This window comes from Scyliorhinus torazame, chromosome 11 (genome assembly GCF_047496885.1).
Source record: "Scyliorhinus torazame isolate Kashiwa2021f chromosome 11, sScyTor2.1, whole genome shotgun sequence".
Taxonomy (NCBI): Eukaryota; Metazoa; Chordata; class Chondrichthyes; order Carcharhiniformes; family Scyliorhinidae; genus Scyliorhinus; species Scyliorhinus torazame.
The window spans coordinates 73,925,564-73,950,091 of NC_092717.1; the positions used below are offsets into that span (position 1 = coordinate 73,925,564).

A 24,528-nucleotide genomic window follows, 5' to 3' on the forward strand; every position below is an offset into this window, starting at 1 on the left:
GTCTTCTCACCGGCATCCTCAAATTTCATGATTATGTCTCTGGCTTGCCAACATTTACTGTTCAGACGGATCATAGGCCTCTGGTCCACATCATCCAAACGGACCTGAACGACATGACTCCTCGTTTGCAGAGAATTCTGCTCAAACTCCGGAGGTATGATTTCAATTTGGTGCGCACACCTGGCAAGGAACTAATCATCGCCGATGCATTGTCCCGCTACGTCAACTCACCCAGTGAACCACTGGAGATCATCCAGCACATTGAATTGCAGGCCAAAGGCCCCCTGTTGCAGCGAGTCATCCACAACCTCAGCAATGGCTGGCAGAAAGGGCAATGCCCTCAATTCTAAGGACGACCTGCCGCTGATCGGCATCCTGCTCAAGCTGGACAGGATAGTCATCCCGCTACGTCTCCAGAGCATGGTGCTGCGGGAGATTCATGAGGGACACCTGGGCGTTGAAAAGTGCAGACGCAGGGCCCGGCAAGCTGTCTACTGGCCCAGCATCAACCAGGACATCACGGACATGGTCCTGAACTGCAAAACCTGTCATAGGTTCCAACCAGCGCAGAGCAACGAGACGCTCCAACCACATGACCTAGAGACCTCTCCGTGGTCCAAGGTTGGCATTGACCTAGTCCACGCGAATGATCGCGACAGTATCTTAATCATCGATTACTTTTCAAGCTATCCTGAGGGTGTGAAGCTGCCAGACCTCACCTTACAGACTGTCATCAAAGCGTGTAAAGAGACATTCTCCCGGCATGGCATCCCGAACACCGTCATGAGCGACCATGGCCCGTGCTTCCACAGTCGAGAATGGTACACGTTTGCCAAGAGCTACAATTTCAGGCATGTCACCTCCAGTCCGCACTATCCGCAGTCCAATGGCAAAGTCGAAAAAGGGGTGCACTTCGTTAAGCAGCTCATCCGCAAGGCCTCGGACTACGCTTCCGACATACACCTTGCACTACCTGCGTACCGGGCGACTCCCTTGTCCACTGGCATGTCGCCAGCTCAACTGCTGATGAACAGGGACCTGCGGACGACGCTTCCAGCCATACACCTGCCCAAACTTGATCACCTCCCCATGCTGCAGAAGATGCAGCAGCTTCGTGACAGCCAGAAGCAGGGCTATGACGCACATGCCACCGATCTGGACGTGGACACAGTCAGGATCAAGATACCGGATGGTGGGTGGTCTGCTCCGGCTGGCACTCTTCGACAGGCCGCGCCCAGATCCTATGTCACACGTATGGCTGATGGCTCCATTGTGCAAAGGAATCGAAGGGCACTGTAAAAAGTTGCTTGCCCACAACCACTTTCCCATCCATTTCCACATGTCGAATTGCCACCTCGAATCACGCGGCCACCAGTCGTGCCTCCCACTCGCCTGTCAAGACACCGTCATCACCTCCATCACCTCTCCGGCGGTCGATGAGGGTCAGATGCAAGCCTCAGAGACTGGACTCGTGAGCATTTGTTTTGTTTGTTCTGTTCTGTATTCCTCAGTCAGTCACATTAGACAGATACATTCACATGTATATACATCTTAAAAATAAAAAAGGGGGGGGGAGATGTCATAAGGCAAATATGCAACCAAGGACACTCCGAATAGGACACAACCAATGGGCAGTCAGGACACTCCGAGATGGCATCACCACAAGGGGGCATAACATAAACACTATAAAAGGGATGAGGCACTCACACCCTGCCTCTTTCCACAGACAGACGTCTAGAGAGTTAGACAGGGTTGATCAGCAGCATCACACCCCAGCACGTGGCTTAGAGCAAGCTGGTACAGTTAGACTGAGTTACTACAGTTAGATTAGCAGAGAGTCAAACTCATTTGAGAACGGTGTTAGTAGTTCAATAAACACGTTGAACTCATTTCAGAGTCTGGAGCATCCTTTAGTTAAGACTGCATCAAGTAGCAGCCTGTGTTATCCGAAGCAGCATAACACAACAGCTCTCTGGATTTTTCAAACTGGCTCCGGGGCCAGCCACTAAGAGGGACTTCAAGGGCCACGTTTCACCCTCTGGCTGCACATTGCACAATCCTAATGCAAAGTTAAGCCCCCAGTTAAATCCGTGAATGTCACCCAGCTTTTCAATCATGGGACGTCATCAGAACTGAGCCCAGTCGTGCTCCTTTGTTTTTCCAGATGTTTTTCACCTGTTGGTCGCTGAACTCTTAATTATCAGGAATCCTAGATGTCTGAAACTCTTACGGCACAATTGTAATCCAACTGTTGATCTGGTGAACGTCAGCACCATGGGGAAAAATATGACTTTGTAGTCTGTTAGGCCATTGCCACAACCTGCAATATAATTGTTCATTAATTCATCCAGCAGATCTTTATTCTTCCGTTTGTTTTTTGAGGCCACCATTCTTTTGTTTAAAACTGGTGTGTTTTTGCTCCAAGGCTGTAGCTGACTGTTGCAAAATGGATGCTGCTGTGCAAAAGATGAAACAATAATTATGGCAAGTTCCATTATTCTGAGTTGTTGTCTGAGGGGAAAGTGGGATTAGGCTATTGAGTTTGGTGATCAGCCATGATCATAACGAATGACAGAGCAGGCTCGAAGGGCTGAATGGACTCCTCCTCCTATTTTCTGTGTCTATGTTTCGATGTACATAATGACATAGTAATGCAACAAGTTTAATTCAATTGTATATTCTACTCTATGAAAATTGTTTTTAAAAGCCAAGCCAACATAAAGAGGAGTGCTTTGTTTAGCCAAGAAGGTATTTTCAAGTATGTTATACACTTTTTTTAAAACTAAATTTTAGAGTACCCAATTCATTTTTCCAATCGGGGCAATTTAGCATGGCCAATCCACCTACCCTGCACATCTTTGGGTTGTGGGGGCGAAACCCACGCAAACACTGGGAGAATGTGTAAACTCCACACTGACAGTGACCCAGAGCCGGGATCGAACCTGGGACCTTCTCGCGTTGAGGCAGCAGTGCTAACTACTGTGCCACCATGCTGCCCTATGTTATACACTTCTATCACCGTGCTGTAACCCTTCATTAGAAGATTAATTTCAAAAGCCTTTTGAAGGGTAGAGCTGAATGCAAAATGTAAACTTTTCCGTTTGAATTTAATTGTTATAATTATTGGGATTTTTGCAACCATTTTATTATGTAACAATTACAAAAAAATCAGGCAGTGATCCACAATCCTCCTTATCTTAATTGAAATAAGTCTGTTGTCCATACAGCTTTGAAGATAGTTAATTTAAGTAACATTATCATATAGATTAAATTGGTTGGATTTTAGCAATGGGAGGAAAATTGTTAATTAAAATCTTATTACTGATCTATTTACACCATTCGTAGGTTTTGTATATGCACACACTAGGGGGGAGGGGAGGGGGGGTTATGCAGTGATAATCAGTTAATTTAATCATTTTGTCCTTGATTATTTGATGTTTTTATTAATCGGATGAATCAATTTCCTTCCCACCTCCCCAACACTTCAGGAAATTTCAATACTATTGTTAAAATCATATATCTAAAGATGTAATTAATTTTGGTTTTAAATATTGAAGTTGCTAAATCGAAGTGCAATAGGTAATGAATGATAACATGTATCTTGCATCAGCACAATGTTTTATGAACTTAATTCTTCCATAAAACACTAAATTCAAATATATCTTATTACGAACCTGTACCAAACCCCAACTGTTGCTAAGATACCAGACAGAAACTCCAATATTTTATTTAATTTGTAAGACTGAGGAGAGGATACTTTGCTCCAGAAGTGATTTTGTGCACAAATGGGAATATGGTATATTAAAACAAATGTTATTATTAACACAATATTAATAACTTTAATTTGATTAACAACTTTCAGTTACCAGGTAAATGATGCTTATCAATACAATGACACAATAACCCTTAACTGCCATCTTTATTTCCACTCCAACACGCATCTCAAACTAAAACCAACTTTTTTTAATAAAATAATTTTTATTAAAGTTTTCACAAAATATCAACAACAAAATGCAAAAGGAACCCAATAGCATTAAATACAAAACAAAACAACCCAGTGCCCTCCTCCCCCCTATACATAAATAATAAATTAACACCCGCCGAAACACACAGCAAATATATACACCGCCTCAGATCCCCCAGTATAGACAAACAAAAATAAAATAGAACCCCCCCCCCCCCCCCCCCCGGCTGCTGCTGACCATTGTCTATCGTTCTGCCAGGAAGTCTAACCCCCCCCCCGGCTGCTGCTGACCATTGTCTATCGTTCTGCCAGGAAGTCTAAGAACGGTTGCCACCGCCTGAAAAACCGTTGCACCGATCCCCTTATGGCAAATTTCACTCCCTCCAATTTAATAAACCCCGCCACATCGTTGTTCCAGGTTTCCACGCTTGGGGGGCCTCGCATCTTTCCACTGAAGAAGAATTCTTTGCGGGGCTACCAGGGACGCAAAGGCCAGAATACCGGCCTCTTTCACCTCCTGCACTCCCGGCTCCTCTGCAACCCCAAATAATGCAAGCCCCCAGCCCGGTTTGAGCCTGGATCCTAGTACCCTTGACACCGTCCTCGCCACGCCCTTCCAAAATTCCTCCAGCGCTGGGCATGCCCAGAACATATGGGTGTGGCTTGCTGGGCTCCCTGAGCACCTAACAGACCTGTCCTCACCCCCAAAAAAACGGCTCATCCTTGTCCCGGTCATGTGTGCCCTGTGCAGCACCTTAAACTATGAGGCTGAGCCTCGCGCACGAAGAGGAAGAGTTCACCTCCCTAGGGCATCTGCCCACATCCCCTCCTCGGTCTCCTCCCCCAACTCCTCCTCCCACTTACCTTTTAGCTCCTCCACCGAGGCCGCCTCCTCTTCCTGCATCACCTGGTATGTTGGCGAGATCTTCCCCTCTCCAACCCACACCCCCGAGAGCACCCAGTCCTGTACCGTGCGTGGTGGCAGCAGCGGGAATTCCACCACTTGCCGCCTGGCAAACGTCCTTACCTGTAGATACCTAAAGGTGTTCCGGGGGGAGCCCGTACTTCTCCTCCAGCTCACCCAGGCTCGCGAACTTCCCATCCACAAACGGGTCCCCCAACCTTCTTATCCCTGCCCTGTGCCACCCCGAAAACCCTCCATCTATTCTCACTGGGACAAACCGATGGTTCCCCCGTATCGGGGTCCACACCGAAGCCCCCACTTCGCCCCCTGTGCCGCCTCCATTGTCCCCAAATTTTGAGGGAAGCCACCACCACCGGGCTCGTGGTATACCTCATTGGAAGGAGTGGCAGCGGCGCCGTAGCCAACGCCTCCAGACTCGTACCCTCACAAGACGCCGTCTCCAGCCTCTTCCATGCCGCCCCCTCCCCCTCCATCACCCACTTGCGCACCATCGCCGCATCAGGGCGCTACCCGCCCCCCCTCCCCTGCCGACTAGCCATAAGCCCTCCTCGGCCAGCCCCACGCCCGGCCCGTTCCCCACGGCGGCAGACCCCCGTCCCAACTGCCTCTACTCGCTCCAGCTCCCCTTGACCATAACAGTAGCAACCCTGCCCCCCCCCCCCCCCCCCCAAAGCTAGGACCCCTCCTAGCTGCATTGCTCCCCCCATTTCACTCCCGCAAGTCAGCTGACTCCTGCTGACCCTGGCCGTCCCCTCCTCTCCGACTCCTCGCATTGTGGGACTTCCCCTCCATTACCCACCAGCAGGCTCTCCACCTCCCCCATCCATCCCAAGCGCGGGGAAAAACCCACGCTTCCTGCCCTGGCCCCGCCTCCTCCAGCCTTCCGCGTGGGAAAAAGCCTGTGCTTTCCACCTGCCTGGCCCCGCCTCCTCTGGCGCAGCTCCTTTTACAGGCCCAGTCCCCTCAGCCCCGACTCGGGCCTTCCCCTCCCCCGCGGGGCTCCATCCCCCCTATCGGCCATCCACCCCCTACTCTGTTTACTTGCCCCCCTCCAAGAGCCCACCTGAAAGACCCAACCAAAACAGTGCCCAACCCACCCTAACCACCCACACCAAACCAAAACTAAACAAGAACAAAGACCCCCCCCCCCCCCTCAAAATGTAACACAACAACAACAATCCCCGACCATCCGCACACCCGACCCCCCCATCCCGACTCTCAGTTTGTGTCCAGCTTCCCGGCCTGAACAAAGGCCCACGCCTCCTCCGGGGACTCAAAATAATGGTGCCGGCCCTTGTTGGTGACCCACAGACGCGCCGGCTGCAGCATGCCAAACTTCACCCCCTTCCTGTGGAGCACCGCCTTCGCCCGGTTGTACCCGGCCCTCTTCTTCGCCACCGTACAACCATCTTTTAAACATGGTTAACAGTCTCTGGAATATTTGCTGTAAAGAGATGTCTTCGATAAACCACTTTGAGAAAGAGATAACCTTCGGGAACCAGCTGCAGATTCTTGCCTGTCTCACTTTACTGGTTAAACTGCCTATCCTTTATCTCACTTGAGATCACCTGCTGCTGGCCTGGCCCCAATCAAATCTTGAATTGAACTATTTGGAAAGAAACTGCTAGACAGTCCACAGACCGATATTTAGCTGAACTGTGTATCCCTACAGTTGGTGATTTACTTACATCTTTTATTCCAGGTTTTTAAAGTTCCCTATAGTTTAGCTAAGAATTGTTTTCCTTCCGTACAAATAAAGTTGTTTTCTTGCTGGTGTTGTATACTATATTCTTCCATGGACTGGGAGTGTCATTGGCCCATGACTAATTGCCCTTGAGAAGATGCACATTTCCACTATCAGTCATTTTTCATGATCTTACTCAAGTGGACACTTGCACATGAGCTTCGTGGGCGAACATCACAGAGTACTAATTAACTGTGGAGACAGGCATCTGAACAAAGCTTTCTCTGCTCAATATTGTCCAAATGCCTGTAACCAGGAGGAGCCTTCTACATCTAGTTGTAAATAGTGGTGGGTAATTAAACAACAAAAGTGAAACTAAGAAATAAGAAGAGGATGTTGACCTTACTTGGAGCAGGGGGTGGAAAAGAACACAGGACGGGAAAGGAAAGAGTTGGTTCTCGGATTGGCTTTGGCGGGCAGGGAGCAGGCCATGGAAACTGGATAGCGCTGCAAGCAGCCACTTTGGAGAGTCCCTAGAAAAAGGGAAACCCCGAAGTGCAGGGGTGCATCCATGTGGTGTGTACACAGTTGGCGGCCATGTTGGGTGCCATTTGGGCAAAGGGAAACACCGGAGTGCAGGGGCCCGGCTTCACGGTGAGAAGAACAAGACCAGTCTCCAACCTCACATCCATGTAATATGGAGGGTCAGAGATGACTATCGCTGAATATTCCGCCCTTGCTATTCCTGGAAGCACCGATTTCCCCACTGCAAAGTCGCTGATCTGAGAGAATACCAGAACGAGAATTCTCTCTTACCGGGGTGTAGAAGCAGCCATGGCTCCATCGGCCCATCTCCTCTATGAATGCTCCGAATTCCCTAGCCATGCCTGTCTTCTTGCCCGGTTTGGTGATTGATCAGTCCGTCAGAGGGTCCTGTACTCAGTTGAAGTCGCCCCCCCCATGATCAGTTGGTGTCTGTCAATATTGGTGGCACAGTAGCATGCGTGGCACAGTAGTTACCACTGTTGCTTCAAAGTGCCAGGTCCCAGGTTCGATTCCCGGCTTGTGTCAGTCTGTGTGGAGTCTGCACGTTCTCCCAGTGTTTGCGTGGGTTTCCTCCGAGTGTTCCGGTTTCCTCCCACAAGTCCCGAAAGACGTGCTGTTAGGTAATTTGGACATTCCGAATTCTCCTTCTGTGTACCCGAATAGTCGCCGGAGACTAGGGGATTTTAACAGTAACTTCATTGCAGTGTTAATGTAAGCTTACTTGTGACAATAATAAAGATTATTCTTATTATTATTGTTGGGGATTTGGATTGGATTTGTTTATTGTCATGGGTACCGAGGTACAGTGAAAAGTATTTTTCTGCGAACAGCTCAACAGATTATTAAGTACATGAGAAGAAAAGGGAATAAAAGAAAATACATAATAGGGCAACACAAGGTACACAATGTAACTACATAAGCACCGGCATCGGATGAAGCATACAGGGTGAGTGTTAATGAGGTCAGCCCATAAAAGAGTCATTTATGAGTCTGGTAACAGCGGGGAAGAAGCTGTTTTTGAGTCTATTCGTGCGTGTTCTGACTTCTGTATCTCCTGCCCGATGGAAGAAGTTGGAAGGGTGAGTAAGCCGGGTGGGAGTGGTCTTCGATTTCCGCCATGGTCTTCTTTATAAAGTCTGTGCCGTCCCAATTGGGCGTGTACACATTTACCAGCACCACCGGTGCCCCATCTAGGACACCGCTGACCATGACGTACCCCTTGGTCCGTAACTGTCCTCGTCTCAGTGAACCTCATCCTCTTGCTAATCAATATGGCTACTTCCCTAGCCCTCGCCCCGTAGCATGAATGGCACGTCTGTCCTACCTAGCCCTTTCTTACCTGCAGTCCGTCCTTCTCCCTCAGGTGTATCTCCTGTAGGAAGATTGTCGGCATTCAGACTTAAGTGGGCGAAGACTCTGGACCTTTTCACTGGGCTGTTAAGTCTCCTGACATTCCAGATAATCCTGGTGGGGGATTTCTGTCCTCCGTTCCTGCGGGATCAACCATTCTTACTTGGTGGATGCGCCCCTGCACTCCGGGGTTTCCCTGTTAGGGGGCCGTGACCTCAGTTTCTGGCGGAGAGGAAAAAGCTGCAAATGGACTTTAACCTGCTATCCACCAGGAAAGCAGTACACCAACTCCGCCAGACACAGAGGACCTTATACAAGCATGGAGAAAAGGCTGAGAATGCAGGCAGCCATGAGGGTAAAGAATAGCAGAGGCGGACTGGTAACCAAGCCAAAAGAGGTCAACTGGGCGTTTGAGACCTTCTACCGAGGACTGTACACCTCCGAGCCTCCCGAAGGGGTCGGGGAATGAAACGGTTGACCGATGAAGTGGACATGCCAGTTGTGGGGGATGATAGGCGGGGGGAACTGGAAGCACCAATAGGTCTGGGAGCGATTATGGAGACCATCAGCTACATGCAGGCGGGGAAGGCACAAGGACACGACGGGACGGACTTCTATAAAGAATTTGCACCAGCCCTGGCCCCACACCCAAGGGATATGTTCGCATACTTGCTAGCGAGGGACACTCTGCCTCTTACGCTAACACAGGCCACGATAACGCAAAGACCAGACGGATCCTTAATGCTCCTTAATATAGATGCGAAGATACTCTCATAAATCCTGACCAAGAAACTGGAGAACTGCATACCAGAGGGAGTCGCAGAGGACTAACAGGCTTTGTCGAGGTAGGCCGCTAATTGCGAACATCAGGTGGCTGCTCATTGGGAACCCCCCCCGGGAGAGAAGACCAGAAGTGATCATCTCCCTGGATGCAGAAAAGGCCTTCGACAGAGTCGAGTGGAAGGATCTCTTTGAGGCACTGGAGCGGTTTGGGCTATGTGAAGGGTTCACCTCCTCGGTGAAACTTCTGTCCAATGCCCCTGAGGCGAGCGTTCGGACCAACACCACCTGCTCTGAATACTTTCAGCTGCACAGAGGCACTCGGCAGGGGTACCCACTGCCCCCGCTCCTGTTCGCCCTAGCAATTGAAGCCCTGGCGATTGTTCTGCGAGGCGCAAAAAGCTGGAAGGGCATCCAAAGAGGAGGCAGAGAGCACAGAGATTCACTCTATGCAAATGATCTGCTCCTCTATGTCTCGGACCCACAGAACGGCCTGAAAGCAATCATGCAGCTCCTGAAGATTTTGGAGCTTTCTCGGGCTCCAACCTCAACCTGGGCAAGAGCGAGGCTTTCCCGGTGAACCCGAACGGGGGAGGACAGAGCTAGAGGGACTTCCATTCAAACTAGCCCCAAAAAACTTCCGCTACCTGTGTATCCAGATAGCCCATGACTGGACACTGATCCACAAGTGGAATCTGACCAGCCTAGTGGAGGAAGTCAAAAAGGACCTACAGAGATGGAAAGCACTCCCGCTCTCCGTGGTGGGGAGAATGAAGACGATCCTCTTCCTGTTCAGATCCATACCGATCTTCATCCCCAAGGCCTTCTTCCATAACATGGACAAAATGATCATGGCATTTGTGTGGGGGGCAAGAACCCAAGGATCGCTAAGTCGGCATTGCAAAGGAGGATAAAATGGGCGGTATGGCCCTGCTGAATCTTCAACTACCACTAGGCAGCTACGGCAGAGGGGGTGAGGGGATGGATAGGTGAACTCAATATGTAATGGGTGCAGATGGAGGATTCTTCCTGTAAGGGAACGACCCTCCAGGCCCTCGCCACAGCACTGCTCCCATCTCTTCCTCTCTCTCTCTCCCCCCCGCCCACACTACAAAATACACATTCTGCCCAGTGGTGGTAGCCACACTAAATGGCGCCATGGTAGCACAGTGGTTAGTACTGTTGCTTCACAGCGCCAGGGCACCGGGTTCTATTCCCGGCTTGGGTCACTGTGCGGAGTTTGCACGTTCTCAGTGTGTCTGCATGGGATTCCTCCGGGTGCTCCAGTTTCCTCCCACAAGTCCCGAATTACGTGGTTGTTAGGAGAATTGGACATTCTGAATTCTCCTTCAGTGTACCTGAAATGGCGCCGTAGTGTGGCGACTAGGGGATTTTCACAGTAACTTCAGTGCAAGTTAATGTAAGCCTACTTGTGACACTAATAAAGATTATTCTTATTACCTGGAACCAGATGAGGCAGCATTTCAGTCTATCCGAGATGTCTCCCATAACCCCCATCTGCGGAAACCACAGATTCCCACCAGCTGTGCTCGACACCACCTTTAAAAAATGAAGACAGGATGGGGGAACGTTAGCAGTCTGGGACTTTTACATAGGGGGCAGACTAGCGAGCTTGGACGAACTGACAGAAGGCCTGGAACCACTGACAGGACAGGAACTCCGACATATCCAAATCAAACCCTTTGTCCGCAAGGAGATGACAAGATACTCCAGGGCCCTGAGAGACACACCATTAGAGAAACTGATAAACACTGACAGTAAGGAGGGGAGGAACTGTGGGAACATCTATGGACAGTTACTGGATAGGGCAAGACTACCACTGGACGAAGCAAGATGAAATTGGGAGGATGAACTAGGGACGGAAGTGGGTTGTTGTCTCTGGAGCGAAGCACTGAATCGGGCCAACTCCACCTTGTCCTGTGCAAGCCTCATGCCGTGAGGTGGATAGAGTGCACCTAACCAGAACTCGAATGAACAATTTCATCCTGGAGGTGGAAGATAAATGTGAACGGTGCCAGGGAGGTCCAGTCAACCATGCCCACATGTTCTGTGCTTGCCCCAGACTTGTAGGGTTCTGGACAGCCATCTTTGAGGCAATGTCGAAGGTTGTGGGAGTGAAGATGGAGCCGTGCCAGAGAGTGGCAGTCTTCGAGGTATCGGAACAACCAGAGCTACATATGGGGAAGGAGGTCAACGCCCTTGACTTTGCTTCATTAATCGCACACCGGAGAATCCTGTTCGGTTGCCGATCAGCAGCACCACCCACAGCTGCAGACTGGCTGGCAGACCTGGCGGAATTTCTCCACCTGGAGAAGATTGAGTAAACCATCCGAGGGTCAGAAGGGGGCTTCCACAAAGCGTGGGGGCCATTCGTCGGCCTGTTTGAGGCCAACAGTGACTAGGGAAAGAGAGGGAACATGGGAGAACAGAAAAGAACGTATACAATGAGGAGGTACAAAGGGGGAAGGAGGAGATGAGGAGAGAACCTAAGGGAGCGGGGGGAAAAGGGGAGGATGGGAGGGGCAGGAAGCCACCCCGCGAACCCACAAGGTCAACAACAAAAGCCGCAGAAAAAAAAGAGGTCAGCAGTCGGACACCCAGGGCACCAATTAAAATTGAAAAACACCAATGAAAACATTTTTTCTAAAAAGGGATCGCCGGCAAGTGGGAGGCCTTTAAAAGTGAAATAGCTAGAGTTCAGAGTCTATATGTTCCTGTTAGGGTGAAGGGCAAAGCTGGCAGGAGTAGGAACCCTGGATGACAAAACATATTGAGGTTTTGGCCAGGAAAAAGGAGGCATGGCTAAGTACAAGCAGCTGGAATTGAAGGATTCCCAGGGAGGTGTACAGGGGATACTCGAGAAGGAAATTAGGAGGTCAAAAAGCGGGCATGAGCTAGCTTTGGCTGAGAGGATTAAGGTGAATACAAATAAATTATTTCAGTGTATTAAAGGAAAAAGAATAACTAGAGAGAGAATAGGGCACCTCAAGGACCAAAGTGGACATGTGTGGAACTGCAGGAGATGGGCGATGTTCTCAATGAATATTTCTCCTGTGTTTACTGTGGAGAAAGACATAAAGACGTGGGAACCTAGGAAGGTTAGTGGCAATATATTGGCGACAGTTCACATTACAGTAGTGGAGGTGATAGATGTATTAAAATGTATGAAAGTGGATAAATCTCCTGGCTATGACCAGGTATATCCAAGAATACTGCGTGAGGCTACAGAAGAAATTGCCGGAGCCCTGGCTGAGATATTTGCATCATCCGTTAGCCACGGGTGAGGTATCAGAAGACTGGAGGGTGACAAATGTTGTGCCCTTATTTAAGAAGGGCTGCAAAGAAAAACTTGGTAATTATAGTCCAGTAAGCCTAGCATATGTGGTGAGCAAGTTACTAGAGAGGATTCTGAGGGATAAGATATACAGGCATTTGGAAAGACAGAGTTTGATTAGGAGTAGTCAGCACAGCTTTGTGCATGAGAGATAATGCCATACAAATTTGTTAGAGTTCCTTGATGAAGTGACTAGGAAAGTTGATGAGGGCAGGGTCGTAGACGTAGTCTACATGGACTTCAGTAAGGCAATTGATTTATTTTTGTAAATTTAACGTACCCAATTCATTTTGTTCCAATTAAGAGGCAATTTAGCATGGCCAATCCACCTATTTGCATATCTTTGGGTTGTGGGGGTGAAACCCATGCAAACATGGGGAGAATATGCAAACTCCAAACGGACAGTGACCCAGAGCCAGGATCGAACTGGGCCCTCGGTGCTGTGAGTCAGCAGTGCTATCCACTGTGCCACAGTAAGGCCTTTGATAAAGTTCCACTAGGTAGGCTACTCTGGAAGGTTAGATCACATGGAATCCAGGGAGAGCTGGCAAATTGGATATACAATTGGCTTGAGGGTAATGGTGGAATGCTTGTTGGACTGGAGGCCTGTGACTAGTGGTGTGCCTCAGGGGTCAGTGCTGGGCCCATTGCTGTTTGTTATCTATACCAATGATTTGGATGAGAATGTACAAGCCATGATCAGTAAGTTTGCAGATGACATTAAAATAGGTGGTATTGTAGACATTGAGGAAGGTTAGCAAAAATTGCAGCAGTATCTTGATCAGCTGGGAAAGTGCACGAGAAATGGCAAATGGAGTTCAATACAGATAGTGTGAGGTGTTGCGTTTGGAAAGTCAAATCAAGGTAGGACTTTCACAGTGAATGGTAGGATCTTAGGTGCACGGTTCTCTAAGGTGGAGTCACAGGTAGATAGGGCTGTGAAGAAGGCTTTTGGCATCAATCAGGGCATTGAATAAAGAAGTTGGGAAGTTATGTTGCAGTTGTACAGGACATTGGTGAGGCCGCACCTGGGGTATTGTGTTCAGTTCTGGTCGCCTTGCTATAGGAAAGATGTTATTAAACTGGAGAGAGCAGAAGAGATTTACAAGGATGTTGCCAGGACTCAAGGGACTGAGTTATAGGGAGAGATTGGACAGGTTAGGACTTTTTTCTTTGGAGCGTAGGAGTCTGAGAGGGTGATCTTATAGAGGTGTATAAGATCATTAGAGGCATGGATAGGGTGAATGCACTCGGTCTTTTTCCCAGGATTTGGGAATCGAGAACTAGAGGACATGGGTCTAAGTTAAGAGGGGAAAGAATTAATGGGAACCTGAGGAGCAAAGTTTTTACACAGAGGGTGGTACTTGTGTGGAATGAGCTGCCGGAGGAAGTGGTTGAGGCAGGGACATTGACAACATGTAAAAGGCATTTGGACAGAAACATGGATAGTGAAGGTTTCTAGAGATATGGGCCAAATGCAGGCAAATGGAATCAACTTGGATGGGCTGTTTGGTTGGCATGGACCTGTTTGGGCTGACTGGCCTTTCTCTGTGCCGTAGATTCTATCTATGATCCATCTCGCCCCCCCCCTGCTGAGATAGAGTTCCCCAGCATTACATATGTTGGTCTTCAGCCAATTTAATTCCTCCAACGTAATATAAAGAAATGGCTGCAGGCACTAGGTATATAGGATATGGGCTCTGACAACATTCCAGCTTTAGTACTGAAATGTTGTGCTCCAGAACTAGCTGCGCCCTTAACCAAGTTGTTTCAGTACAGCTAAAATGCTGGCATCTACCCAGTAATATGAAAAGTGTCCAGGTAAATCCTATCCACAAAAAGCAGGACCAATCCAACTGGCGAATTACCGCATCAACAGTCTAGTCTTGATCATCAGCAAAGTGATGGAAAGTATTGTCGACCGTGCAATCATGCACACTGACGTTCAGTTTGCAGTCCATCGGTGCCACATGGCACCTGACCTCATTACGGCATTGGTCCAAACATGGACAAAAGAGCTGAATTCAAGGAGAGAGATGCATCTTGACATAAAGGTAACAGTTGACCAAGCTTGGAATCCAAGAGCTCTAGTAAAATTGAAGTCAATGGAAATCTGAGTGCGAACCTCCACTGGTTAGAGTTATAACTAGCACAAAGGAAGGTAGTTGCAGTTATCAATAATCTCTGAATTATTGATAAAAATAAAGCACTGATTTTTTTTTAAAAAGGCAGCACGGTAGCACTGGTTAGCACCAGGGTCCCAGGTTCAATTCCAGGCTTGGATCACTGTCTGTGAAGAGTCTGCATGTTCTCCCCGTGTGTGCGTGGGTTTCCTCCGGATGTTCCGGTTTCCTCCCACAGTCCAAAAATGTGCAGGTTAGATGGATTGGCCATGCTAAATTGCCCTTAGTGTCCAAAAAGGTTTGGTGGGGTTTCTGGGTTATGGGGATTGGGTGGAGGCGTGGGTTTGGGTAGGGTGCAGACTCGATGGGCCGAGTGGCCTCCTTCTGCACTGTAAAATTCTATGATCTCTGACCTGGGACATCACAGCAGGGGTTTCTGAGTGTCCTAAATCCAGCCAGCTTCATCAATGACCTTCCTTTCATCATAAAGTCAGAACTTTTTATTTGTTTCTTAAATTTAGAGTATCCAATTCTTTTTTTCCAATTAAGGGGCAATTTAGCATGGCCAATCCACCTTGCATGCACATCTTTTGGGTTGTGGGGGCGACGCCTTTGCAAACACGGGGGAAAATGTGCAAACTCCACATGGACAGTGACCCAGAGCCGGCATCGAACCTGGGACCTCGGCGCTGTGAGGCAGCAGGGCTAACCCACTGCGCCACCATGCTGCCCATAAAGTCAGAACTGGGGATGTTCACCGATGATTGCAGAATGTTCAGCTCCATTCACGATTCCTCCGATACTGAAGCAGTTCTTGTCAAAGTCTTAGAATTCTCTCCCTAACAACATTGTGGGTGTACCTGCACCATATGAACTGCAACAGTTCAAGAAGGTGGTTCACTACCACCTTTTCATGGGCATTGGGGATGGTCAATAAAAATGATGGCCGAGCCAGCGACGTCCACGTCGCATGAAAAATATTTTTTTTTTAATTGGACAGTAGTCAGGAAATGTATTCAGAAAAAGAGGTGTAGGATTGATAAATTATATTTGTATGGTGCCTTTAACATTATAAAACAGAATATGACACGACAATAGTAGGGTAAATGTCAAAAAGCTTGCTAAAGAGTAAAGGGGAGGGTAAAGTAAGATAGTGAAATGGAGAGGATGAGGAAGTGAATTCCAGGACTTGAGGCTTAACCACCATTACTAAAGTGATTAAAATCAAGGATGCTCAAGAGGCCAGAATTAGAGGAGCGCAGATATCCCTTGAGTAGATTACAGAGATAGACGGACTTACTAAGTCACGAAGGGATTTGAAAACAAGGGTGAAAATTTTAAAAGCAAGAGTTTGCTTAACCGGAGCCAATGTATGTCAGCGAACTGAGGTGATGGCTGTTGAAAACTCATCTCGGGGTCCGAATAACACTAAGTTTGTGAATAGTCTGGTTCAACTTCAGATATTCGCCAGGGCGAGGAATCGACTTCGTGGCAAGGTAAAAATTCACGGCTTCTATCTTCCCAATATTTAATTGGATTAAATATCTGCTCATCCAGTGCTTGTCAGACAAGCAGTCTGATCATTTGGAGACAGTGGAGGGATCGTGGAATAAAATGGATGAAGATAAAATGAGGGTGTTGGCAGCGTACATGTGGAAACTGGCATTTTCCAATTATATCGTCAAGAGGCAACATCTCATCTGTGGTAGATGAGAAATAGGAGGGTGTAAAAAAAAATATAGATCCTTGGGGGATACTAGAAGTAACAAAGAATGGGAAGAGATTCACATTGGAGATCTCTGGCTATGATTGAGTCGATAAGCATGGGGCCAGGTGGGTGCAGTCTCACCCTGTTTGGCAATGGTGGGGAGGTGCTGAAGGAGAATCGTGTCATCAACTGTGTAGAAGGCTACAGACAGGTCAAAAGGATGCAGAAGAGGCAGTTTAGGCAACACTTTAACCTGTGGGTGGGGTCCAGGGCGATGCAGATTATGGGGAACCATAGGTTTGAGCCAGGAAAGCTGGACGGGAGGTTTCAGAGAAGGGGAGGAGAGTCGGTATTAAAAGACCTGTTCCGGGAAGGTAGTTTTGCGAGGCTTGAGGAGTTGGGGGGAAATATGGACTGAGGCAGGGGGAAGTATTTAGTGACCTGCAGCTCCGGCACTTTGCCAGGCAGGAGGTTTAGGGCTCCCCAATAGTGCCGGCCCACTCATTGTTGGAAGAGATATTGACGGCAGGGGAATGGAGAAGGGGGTGGTGTCGGCGATCTATGGGAGGATTTTGGGGGACGATAAGGTATCCTTGGAGGGGATTGAAGCCAAGTGGGAGGAAAATTTGGGGGAGATTATGGAAGACGGTCTGTGGTGTCAGCTGCTCCAGAGGGTAAACGCCTCAACCCCATGCGTGGGGTTGGGGCTGATTCAGCTGAAGGTAGTGTTTAGGGCGCATCTCACGGGGGGAGGATGAGCAGACTTTTTTGGGGGTGGAGGATGTATGTGAGCATTGTGGGAGGAGCCCCGCAAACTATGTTCACCTGTTTTGACCCTGCCCAAAGCTGGAGATGTATTGGAGGGTGGTTTTTTATGTCATTTCGGGAGTAGTACATGTGAGTTTGGAGCCAGGGCCCCTAGAAGCTGTTTTCGGAGTGTCGTACCAGCCTGGGCTGCAGGGAGGCGCGGGGCAGATGTTTTAGCCTTCGCCTCGCTGATTGCCTGTAGGTGGGTCCTGCTGGGGTGGAGATCAGCTTCTCCGCCCTGTGCCTCGGCTTGGCAGGGGGACCTGCTGGTATTTTTGACGCTCGAGAAGATGAAGTTTGAGCTGAGGGGGAGGATGAAAGCGTTCTACAATTCATGGGGATTGTTTATCATGTACTTTCAAGAATTGGATGCCATCAAACATTAGGGGGGGGGGGCTTATTAGTGGGGTTGAACACATTGTTTATGGGATGACCATTAATTTTCTTTTGGTCTTTTTGTTTCGTTTTACTTGGAATGTATGGATGATGTTTGAGTTTGAAGGGGATGCTGTGTGGGGCATTGGTACTGTATTTGTTGTTGTTGATTTTCTTTTATTGTGTATTTGATGAAAATGAGAAGAAAAAGATTTTTTTTTAAAGGTTGCAGAAGGATTGTTTGCCTCACAGTCACATAGGATATCAGTTGCAAATTTAATAGAGTTGTTTTAATATGGTGACGAGTGAAATCCTGTTTGGAGGAAAATAAACATGGAATCCCAGGAAAGATGGACTCTAATTTGGGGGGACAACAATACATTCAGGGACTTTGGAGAGGATTGGGGAGTTGGGAATAGGATGATAGTTTAATAGAATGGAGTGGTCAGGAATTTTTCTTTAGACGAAAGGGGTGACGATGGGGATGGCAGAGTTGAACAAGCGGAACATAATCAGAGCTTAATAAGCTGACGAGTGTCAGGTTGAAACATTGAATTTACAGTGCAGAAGGAGGCCATTCAGTCCATCGAGTCTGCACCGGCTCTTGGAAAGAGCACCCTACCCAAGCCCACATAGAACATAGAACAATACAGCGCAGTACAGGCCCTTCGGCCCACGATGTTGCACCGAAACAAAAGCCATCTAACCTACACTATGCCATTATCATCCATATGTTTATCCAATAAACTTTTAAATGCCCTCAATGTTGGCGAGTTCACTACTGTAGCAGGTAGGGCATTCCACGGCCTCACTACTCTTTGCGTAAAGAACCTACATCTGACCTCTGTCCTATATCTATTACCCCTCAGTTTAAAGTTATGTCCCCTCGTGCCAGCCATATCCATCCGCGGGAGAAGGCTCTCACTGTCCACCCTATCCAACCCCCCGATCATTTTGTATGCCTCTATTAAGTCTCCTCTTAACCTTCTTCTCTCCAACGAAAACAACCTCAAGTCCATCAGCCTTTCCTCATAAGATTTTCCCTCCATACCAGGCAACATCCTGGTAAATCTCCTCTGCACCCGCTCCAAAGCCTCCACGTCCTTCCTATAATGCGATGACCAGAACTGTACGCAATACTCCAAATGCGGCCGTACCAGAGTTCTGTACAGCTGCAACATGACCTCCCAACTCCGGAACTCAATCCCTCTACCAATAAAGGCCAACACTCCATAGGCCTTCTTCACCACCCTATCAACCTGGGTGGCAACTTTCAGGGATCTATGTACATGGACACCTAGATCCCTCTGCTCATCCACACTTTCAAGAACTTTACCATCAGCCAAATATTCCGTATTCCTGTTATTCCTTCCAAAGTGAATCACCTCACACTTCTCTACATTAAACTCCATTTGCCACCTCTCAGCCCAGCTCTGCAGCTTATCTATATCCCTCTGTAACCTGCTACATCCTTCCACACTATCGACAACACCACCGACTTTAGTGTCGTCTGCAAATTTACTCACCCACCCTTCTGCGCCTTCCTCTAGGTCATTGATAAAAATGACAAACAGCAACGGCCCCAGAACAGATCCTTGTGGTACTCCACTTGTGACTGTACTCCATTCTGAACATTTCCCATCAACCACCACCCTCTGTCTTCTTTCAGCTAGCCAATTTCTGATCCACATCTCTAAATCACCCTCAATCCCCAGCCTCCGTATTTTTTGCAATAGCCTACCGTGGGGAACCTTATCAAACATCTCCACCCTATCCCCATAACCCAGTAAACCACCCAACACTAAGGGCAATTTTGGACACTAAGGGCAATTTATCATGGCCAATCCAACTAACCTGCACATCTTTGGACTGTGGGAGGAAACCAGAGCACCCGGAGGAAACCCACGCACACACGGGGAGAACGTGCAGACTCCGCACAGGCAGTGACCCTAGTCGGGAATCGAACCTGGGACCCTAGAGCTGTGAAGCAATTGTGCTAACCACTATGCTACCATGCTGCCCTAGGTAGTATGGGAAGCCAGAATAAGAGGTTCGTTGGTCAGTAATTTAATTGAAATAGGGTCGAGAGAGCAGAATATGGGTCTCATGGATAAGAAAAACTAAGAGAACATCAGGAAAGGTAGGAGAAGAATAAGAGAACGGTAAACATTAAATCTGGGGGGGGGGCAAGAAGCAGCCTTCGAGGAATTCTGGCCTGGTGGACTAGGAGAAGGAAGGTGACAAAGAAATTCAGGAGCTCCTCAAACTTTATTTTTAAAATTGCTATCAGTATTACCCATTCATTTGGAACAAGGATTGTAAATATATTTCTAATCTGGACTTTTTAAGGTCTTAATGTTTTTGATTTAGCTGAGGCATAAGAGTTTAAGAGCAGGGAGTTTATATTGGAACTGTATAAAACTTTGGTTAGGCCACAGCTAGAGTGTTGTATGCAGTTCTGGAATCCCCATTATAGGAGAGATTTGACAGCAGAGGAGATTTACCAGGATATTGTTTGGGATGGAGATTTTAGTTATGAAGAGAGGTTGGATAGACTTGGATCGTTTTCCTTGGAGCAGAGGAGACTGAGGAGGGACATGATTGAGATGTTTAAAATTATAAGGAGCACAGATTCAGTAGGCAGGAAGAATATTTTCCCCTTGGTGGGGAGATCAACGACCATGGGGCATGGATTTAAGGTGAGGGGATGTGAGGGAAAACTTTTTTATCCACAGGAGTTTGGAACTCACTGCCTAAAGGGGTGGTGGGGGCAGAGACCCTCAAATCATTTCAGAAGTATTTAGATGTGCACTTGCGATCCCAAGGTATACAAGGCTGCACTCTGGTTTCCTCCCCCAAGTCTGGAAAGACGTGCTTGAGGTGAAGTAGACATTCTGAATTCTCCCTCTGTGTACCTGAGCAGGTGCTGCCGGAGTGTGGCGAATAGGGGATTTCACAATAACTTCTAGGTGGGTGGTTTTGACAGGTACAGACTCAATGGGCCAAAGGATCTTTTCTGTGCTGTATGACTCTATGGATCTATGATTTAGCAAACCACTAAACAAAATGGTCTCCCACAGCAGTCTGTGAAATCTTACCTTCATTTAAATCTTGCATAATGACATAAATAGGAGCAGGCCGTACAGCATCATGTTTACTCTGCCATTCAATAAGATCATGACTTAATTTCTACATCAACTTCACTTTCCAAACCTACCCTCATCATCTTGATTCCTTTAGTGCCTTAAAAATCTATTGATTTCAGTCTTGAATATATTCAATGACTGAGCATCCACAGCCATTTGGAATGAATAATCCCAAAGATTTACACCCGCTGAGTGATAAAATTTCTCCTCATATCAGTCCTAAATGGATGATTCTTTTTCTTGAGACTATGACCACTTCTAGGCTTTCTAGTCAGAGGAAGCAACCTCTCAGAATCTTCATCAGCTTTCTGAAGAATTCTGTTTCAACAAAAACACCTCTCATTCTTCTAAACTCCTACAAAAATAGGCCAATTCTAGTCTACATATGTTGGAGCAGTTAAAAATAGATATTACTTTAGTTCAAGGAAACTTGAATAAATGTCCCATGCTTTGTGCTCTTGTGCTTTTTGTGTATGATTTGGGTTTGCAGTTGTGCTTGGAAAGTTTAGTTATTTGCACTACATCTTGAAAATATCAATGTCACCCAATCCCCTCCATATATCATCAGAGAGCCAGATTTACAGAAATCGATGTATAAATTATTCAACCTTAGAAGAAAAGACACTTAACCCGAATTTGAACATAAAGTTCTAGCTTACAGTCTCTGGGTGGGTGGGGTGGAAACTGTTGAAATACGTTCTACCAATTTATTTCTGTGAGAATTGAATATTTATTTAATGCCTGCTTGGTGATGGTTGGCTTTGTCTATATCACAGTTTAATAAAAAATATGATGATAGTCTTTGTGATTTACCTGCACATTAATTTACTCTTCCAAAATTATTATGAAGGTTGGTTAATCTTAATTTGTGTAGTAAATTGACTTTGGCTGCATCTCTTTTAGGTGGATTTTGCCTTCATCGTGTGGCAAAGCTTCCCTGAGAGAATTGTAGGATACCCAGCTCGCAGTCATTTCTGGGACAGCACAAAGGAAAGATGGGGGTACACATCTAAATGGACTAATGATTACTCCATGGTCCTAACGGGCGCTGCTATCTACCACAGGTATGTATTTAGGCAGGCAGTAAAACATTGCTCTTAAACTCCCTCTCTTGTGCAATAAACATTTGCATGTTTTTCTACAAAGCTGAATTCTACCACGTGTGGAATCCAGCAAGTCATTATCCAACTAGCCTGTGGCACAGTGTTTTATGTCTTTCTTTCAAGGCACATATTCACAAATCTTTGAAGGTTGCAGGGAAAGTTGATAAGGCAGTTAGGAAAACGAGGATGGATTTTTTCATAGGGCCATTAAATACAAAACCAACAAAGCCATGCTAAAGTTTTACAAATCTAGGTTCAGCTTCAGCTAAAATATTGTGTATAATTCTGGGCACACCACACTTTAGGAAAGATATCAAAGACTTGCAGAGAGTAGAGAGGAAGTTTAGCAAAATAGGGACTTGCGTGAAGAGGTCAGATAAGCTGAGATTCTCTTCAGAGTGGGGAGTGTTCTGGGAAGACCTGACAAGGTGTTCAAAATGAGTTTTAACAGAGAAAATAGGGATAAACTAATTTCTCTGGCACATGGGTTGGTGACTAGAGGTCATAGGTTTAAAACTTGAGCAAAAGAACTAGAGAAGAAATAGAGGGCTATTATTTTATAGAGTGTGCTATCATCTGGAATGCACAGTCTGGAAAAAGTGTTGGAATCAGATACCGTGCAGAATGTAACTAGTCTTCATAAATTTTAACGTCAAGATTTTATGTTGTAAAACAGGAAGCTTTAAATTGCCCTTTTCTCTCAAACCAGAGATAACGAAAGAGCCCTAATTGCGTTGTAGGAACTGATGTTTTTCTGCAGATTATCGTAATGTTTCTGCATAGCTCTCTTCTTGATGCTAATTAAACTTCAATTGAAAATTTTATAATCTGGGCACTAGGTGGGAAACTGAAAGAAGTTGAATAACAATCTCATGTAAACATTTTACAGCTTTTCACATGAAATCTGATGAGGGAGAGAAAATGTTACACGGGGTTGATTTTATTAAGACCAATCAATCATTAAAAGTTGCCTTTTGTGCTAGAATCATTATAAACCTAATTACAATAAATGGCCTGGAGATTGCTGTTTTAAATATGCCAATTGCTTTCTCTTGCAATGCTTTAGATTTAGGGAATAGATCAAATGAAGCCCACTGTAACGGGAAAATTCCCCCGTTACACTCCCCAACCACGGCCCTTGATGACAGGTAATCAAACTTTAACAAGGAGCAAACAGCTGCTGAATGGTTCAAAATAGGCAGTATACTTAACATGCCGTGCCATTATAATTGACAAGAATCATAATGAGAAATGGTTGGACTGTCCAGAGTAAACCGGAATGGTTTAAGTGGTGAGGGCTGTAATGATTCCGTCCTCAGTGCTCCTCTACAGATGGGATTAATACAGGGCCTGGGTTCTAATCACAAATGCAAGATGTAAGCAAGTCTTGATTCTGCCTGATTTCTGTAGTGCCTTTGAAAATGAAAGACCAGATTTTGGTTGATTCCAATATATGTGCATCCTGATGTGTCATAAATCATCTAAATGTTGAATGCAGCAGCCAGGAAGATCAGTTCCCACTGATTTTGGTAGAGTTAAATAAGCATTGCAAATCGCCATGTCTGTACGGCAGTAGTATAAATAAGCAGAGCAGATGTAGGATTTATTATCATTGGGAAGCAGTTGTGCTGACTTTTTTTTCATCTGCAGAGTTTCAAGTTAGCATTACAGTTACACTTTAAATCAAATGACATTTCCTCTAACTTTCAGCTAGTGTATCGGTGAGAATTCAAGTTAAAATGTAACATCTGTCTTATAGCTCATAATTTAATTTATGTATTTTTAAAATTGAAAACTTCAAGAAGAAAATTGCAAGTCTACTAAAGAGTTAAGAGTTTTGAAATTGATTTCTACTACCATTTTCATTAACTAAATCAACCACTTAACAGTGAATTTGTAGTTAACTGTACAACATGAATTTAATTTTTCTCTTCTATACTTGTAAATTATCCAGTGACCATGTTGCCCACAATTGATTTCTGCTTTGCACTTTTATAATTGTACACTTCAATAAAACATTTTAGTCTTAAACTTTGAGCAACTAAGTTATCATTAATATTCTTCATTATTCACTGCTCCTCCTGCCTCTGCCTCACTCTACCCGATAAGTAACTGATCTTTTTTGTTCCATTGATTTTTCTACTTGTAAGTAGTCCTTACCGTACAACCTAATGTCAGTAAAATTGTGTTGAAGCAAGTTCTAAACCTCGGTGTTGCTGCTGAGGAAACAGTCTTGGTTATTCTCCCTTTTCACTGATTAATTTTGAATTTCAACCAAATTATTGAGTTGTATATAATTAAAAGACATGAATTATGAATCATTTTGCTGTGTATAAAAAAAAGCGAAACTGGGTGTTCACAGTTATAACGTTTTAAAAGTCATTGCATAGATTTACGGTATTTATGATTAATTCATGACATATGCTTTTGTTGTAGGTACTACCATTACCTGTATACTCATTACCTGCCTTCCAGTCTGAAAAACATGGTGGACCAACTGGCCAACTGTGAAGACATATTGATGAACTTCTTGGTTTCAGCTGTTACTAAGCTGCCACCTGTTAAAGTCACTCAGAAAAAGCAGTATAAAGAGACAATGATGCAGCAGGTAATTTTGTGAAAAGTGAAGGACTCCAAGCATCGTGGGTTTTATGATCTCTGA

The 24,528-nt window shown here is 46.2% G+C and overlaps 1 protein-coding gene across 1 annotated transcript in view; it reads left to right on the plus strand.

Annotated features, from left to right (window-relative positions):
• LOC140385344 (exostosin-1-like) overlaps positions 1-24,528 on the plus strand; it is a 299,358-nt gene that overhangs the window by 262,403 nt on the left and 12,427 nt on the right. Inside the window, exons 9-10 of the mRNA XM_072467409.1 lie at positions 21,667-21,827; positions 24,303-24,474. Of these exons, the coding sequence (XP_072323510.1) occupies positions 21,667-21,827; positions 24,303-24,474 (333 nt within the window). The remainder of the gene's footprint in view (positions 1-21,666; positions 21,828-24,302; positions 24,475-24,528) is intronic.